The sequence below is a fragment of the Otolemur garnettii genome, unplaced genomic scaffold, assembly GCF_000181295.1.
Source record: "Otolemur garnettii isolate 467f Iridium unplaced genomic scaffold, OtoGar3 scaffold00052, whole genome shotgun sequence".
Taxonomy (NCBI): Eukaryota; Metazoa; Chordata; class Mammalia; order Primates; family Galagidae; genus Otolemur; species Otolemur garnettii.
Window position 1 is genome coordinate 1261425 of NW_003852447.1, and position 3992 is coordinate 1265416.

General features: G+C 37.8%; 1 protein-coding gene across 1 annotated transcript in view; it reads right to left on the bottom strand.

Moving 5' to 3' along the window:
* Nucleotides 1–1690: 1690 nt before the first annotated feature.
* TTC6 (tetratricopeptide repeat domain 6) overlaps nucleotides 1691–3992 on the bottom strand; it is a 179795-nt gene continuing 177493 nt past the window's right edge. The window contains exons 32-33 of the mRNA XM_012806438.2: nucleotides 2653–2878; nucleotides 1691–1900 (exon numbers count right to left, since the gene is read on the bottom strand). Coding sequence (XP_012661892.2) covers nucleotides 1764–1900; nucleotides 2653–2878 — 363 coding nt within the window. The 3' untranslated portion in view covers nucleotides 1691–1763. The remainder of the gene's footprint in view (nucleotides 1901–2652; nucleotides 2879–3992) is intronic.

A 3992-nucleotide genomic window follows, 5' to 3' on the forward strand; every position in this document is an offset into this window, starting at 1 on the left:
TAGTGCATGCCCATGCAAGAGAAAAACTCCATTCAATTCAAGATGAGGGAGGAGGAGGGAGAGGGACGGGTGTGCTCCCACTTAATGGGCACCATGTAACGGTATATGGCACACCTCCTGGGGGTGGGACAATACTATAACAGGGGCTCTACCTAACGAATGCAAACATTACAACTTGTTTCCCTCATATTAACCTGAAATTTAAAAAAAAAATTTTTTTGCATGGTCTCTTATACTTCATTGGGTTACAACTTGATCATGCTGTATCACTGTCAATTACAAAGATTATAATGATTGGATTAAGATGCTGATATATCATTATTTCAGACATTATACCCTTATCTCTTTGACAGAGTTCGGTTTTCAGCTACCTACACGTTGACCGATCCCTGGGGGAGGTCACTTTCACAGCAGACTGATCTCATGTCATCTACTTTGTCTTGGTTTTCCTTAACTTCATTTTTTAATGTTAATCTTATCTTGTGGTCCTAAGGCTAGCATATGTGTGTGAGTGAGAGAGAGAGAGTTTAAGTTGGGCACAGTGAAAGCTGCGTAGACCCTAAGGACAAAGTGTTAAGTAGAAAAGCACTGAGAACATGTGTAGCCACTGGCTGGACCTCTGGAGAATCTAGGCTTGTGGAGACTTACCATAGAAATGAATAGAATATATATAAATCTGTGTTGGGCAATAATGTGGGAGCATCCAGACCTGTCTTTCCTTTAAATATAGTCATCAAATATTTATGAAACACCTGCTATGTGCCAGGAACTGTGTGATAAGCACTGGTGAACAGGTAGACATAATCCTTGCCCTCATGGAGTTTCCACCCTAGTGAGGAAGACAGCATCAAGCAAGGACATGCAGATGTGAAAGGCATTCCCAAAGAGTATGTGGCAGTGCATGGAAGTGTATAATAAAACATCTAAGCCACCTCCCATATAGGGGACAAAATTCCTTCCTGAGAATAAATTAGCCAGGCAAAGCTGAGCAGAGGAAGAGACTCTGAACACTGTCTGGGATCTAACAGTGAATGGCCATTAAGGTTCCCGATATTTTTGGAAATCAATGACTCTAAGACATTGACTAACCTCTAGGAGTAAAATCTTACTGTTACAACATGCTAAGACTATAGGCTGGGGCTCTCACAGTATAATATCATGTCTTCTGCCTCTGAGCTGCCCTGCCTGTCCAGGCACCCTACCCACACTTCTTATTCATTCTCTTTTCTGCACCTGTCTCAACAGGTGTCAGATGTCCCCCGCTCTGTGATCACACTTCCAGCTGCACTCATCCAGCAACAATACGGTAATGCTGTTACACACCATGTTTCCCCAAATGCAATATGAATAACTCTGCTATAAAAATAGGTATTTGAAATTAGAACAAGGACAAATTTTTAACAGTTATGCATGCATCCTTACAAATTTCTTCTTTTAAAATAATTCAATTAACACTAGCAAATCAATTTAAGGAAACGCATTTTAAAGAAAATATTTTAAGTGTTAAGAAACATTCCCACTTAAACTACATCATTTGAAGGAATTCAATTACTGAGGTATTCAAAAATGCAGGAAGTGATCTAAAAGTTTTATAATGAATGTATAACAATAAACATTTTGTTAAAATGCATTAAAGAGTTACATAGAAGGCTAGGCATAATGAATGCAAGCACGAAAATAGTGCAACCTGTTAAACAACAAATACATTTTGGTTTTAGGAAGAACAGCTGTGTAAATTACTGCAGAATCCACAGTCTATGTAATTATGTAACTGAGGCATACTCTTCAAGATCAAGTGCTTGGTTATAGTCAGCCACTGCTTCCTCAATCATGCCTATTTTACCACGAACCTTGGCTCTAAAATTGTATGCTACGGCATCATTAGGTATCAGAGACAGGGCTGCAAAGGAAAAACATTACATGTTTATGCTAGTACTGAAAAATAATCTCATCTTTATTAAAAACAACATTTCATAACATAGGATCTTTAATATTCTCTATTTGAGAACATTTTTCTTCAAACATAACTATTTAGTCAAATTAAAAAACATTGACTCTTTTTAAGAAAGCTGTCTTGGGGAAACACAGTATAATGCTTTTCTTTGAAACACTGGCATTGCCTGTGTGTGACTTCCTAATAAGTCTCTGTATTACAGCTTACCAAAGTTTTTAGTAAAAATATTACTTAAAAGAATCTATATTGTAGACTCAGCAGCTGTAGCTCAGCAGCTAGGGTGGCAGCCACATACACCAGAGCTGGTGGGTTCAAACACAGCCTGGGCCTGCCAAACAACAATGACAACTACAACAACAACTAAAAAAAAGCTGGGCATTGTAGTGAGCACCTGTAGTCCCAGTTACTTGGGAGGCTGAGGCAAAAGAATCACTTAAGTCCAAGAGTTTGAAGTTGCTGTGCACTGTGATGTCATAGCACTCTACTGAGGGTGACATAATGAGACACTGTCTCAAAAAAACAAAAAAGAAAAAAGAACCTATATTGATTACATTAGGACATGTTATCTAAAAATATTAATTCTTATGTAAGTTCATCTAGACAAAAAGACCTGGAGATTGATTCTCTGCCTTTATTCAAATCTAAAAACGATCACATCAACAACTATAATTTTACCAAAATTATTACCAAAACTATACCTTTACTGAGATCTTTCTCGGCTAGTTCATATTGCTTTAAAAAGCAGAATAATTGTGCTCTGTTAAAATATGCTGCCGCCCAAGAGGGACAGCATTCAATTACATATGCAAAGTCTTCCTTAGCCTCTTCATATCTCTTCAATAATGTATTTGCAACAGCTCGATTCATGACAGCATATTTGTTTCCTGGATCAAACTTTAAACTCTTTGAGAAGTAGTCACTGGCCTACAAAAGGTGAAGATATTGATAATTTGAATGTATTTTCGTTGGCAGATATACACAAATTTTAAGCACATTTACTCAACTTAAAATTAAGGCCAGTAGGCTGGGCACCCATAGCACAGTGGTTACGGAGCCAGCCACGTACACTGAAGGTTGCAGGTTCGAACCCAACCTGGGTCAGCTAATCAGCAATGACAAATGCCACAAAAAAAATAGCCCAGCGTTGTGGCATGTGCCTGTACTCCCAGCTATTCAGGAGGCTGAGGCAAGAGAATCATTTGAGCCCAAGAGTTTAAGGTTGCTGTGAGCTGTGATTCCATGGCACTCTACTGAGGGTAACATAGTGAGACTCTGTCTCAAAAAAAAAATTAAGGCCAGTGGCATACCAAGCGGTCAGTGGAAGCACTTCATCCCAGATAAAGAGGTACACTGTCTACAAAGAATGCAAAACCCCCTAATAAAACCAGACAAGTGTTGGTCAGCTTTGTTAGTACCATGTGGCAGCTCTTCTAGACAATGTCAGTGATACGAGATTCCTCCTTGCTGGGTTGAAATTCTCCCACTGCCTGCCACTCAAATCCTACATTCCTGTACATAACTTCAAAAAGAAAACATAAAACACAAATTAGACGAGAAGGTCTTAAAGAAAGTTAAAATACAAATTAGAAAAGTGATACTTTGCCTATAAAAACAGTAAGAGCTGAACAGATAAATGAATTTTAAAAATAACGTTCTAAGCCATATCAAAAGCCATATCTAAGTTATATCTAAGCCATATCAAAAGTTATATCTAAGCCATATAACTTAGTTATACTATAAAATGCCGTAAGAAAGGGAGAGGAAGAATTAGTTTGTCAAGAAGATCAAAGACTCTAGCTTATTCACAGCTCATTATCAACCTGAAAGGAGCTCTCAAAATACGGGGTACAGATTGGTATTGAGGTGCTGGTCCAAGAACCATTTACTACAACTATGAGAAGAGGTAAGTATCAAAACTGAAAGTAAATAATAAATAACTTCCATAGCATTTTGACATGGCTAGAATATACCAGCACTTAATCCTATTTCCAGTAATTCGTTTTATTGTGTTTTAGCAATGTGTATTGATCTATAATAA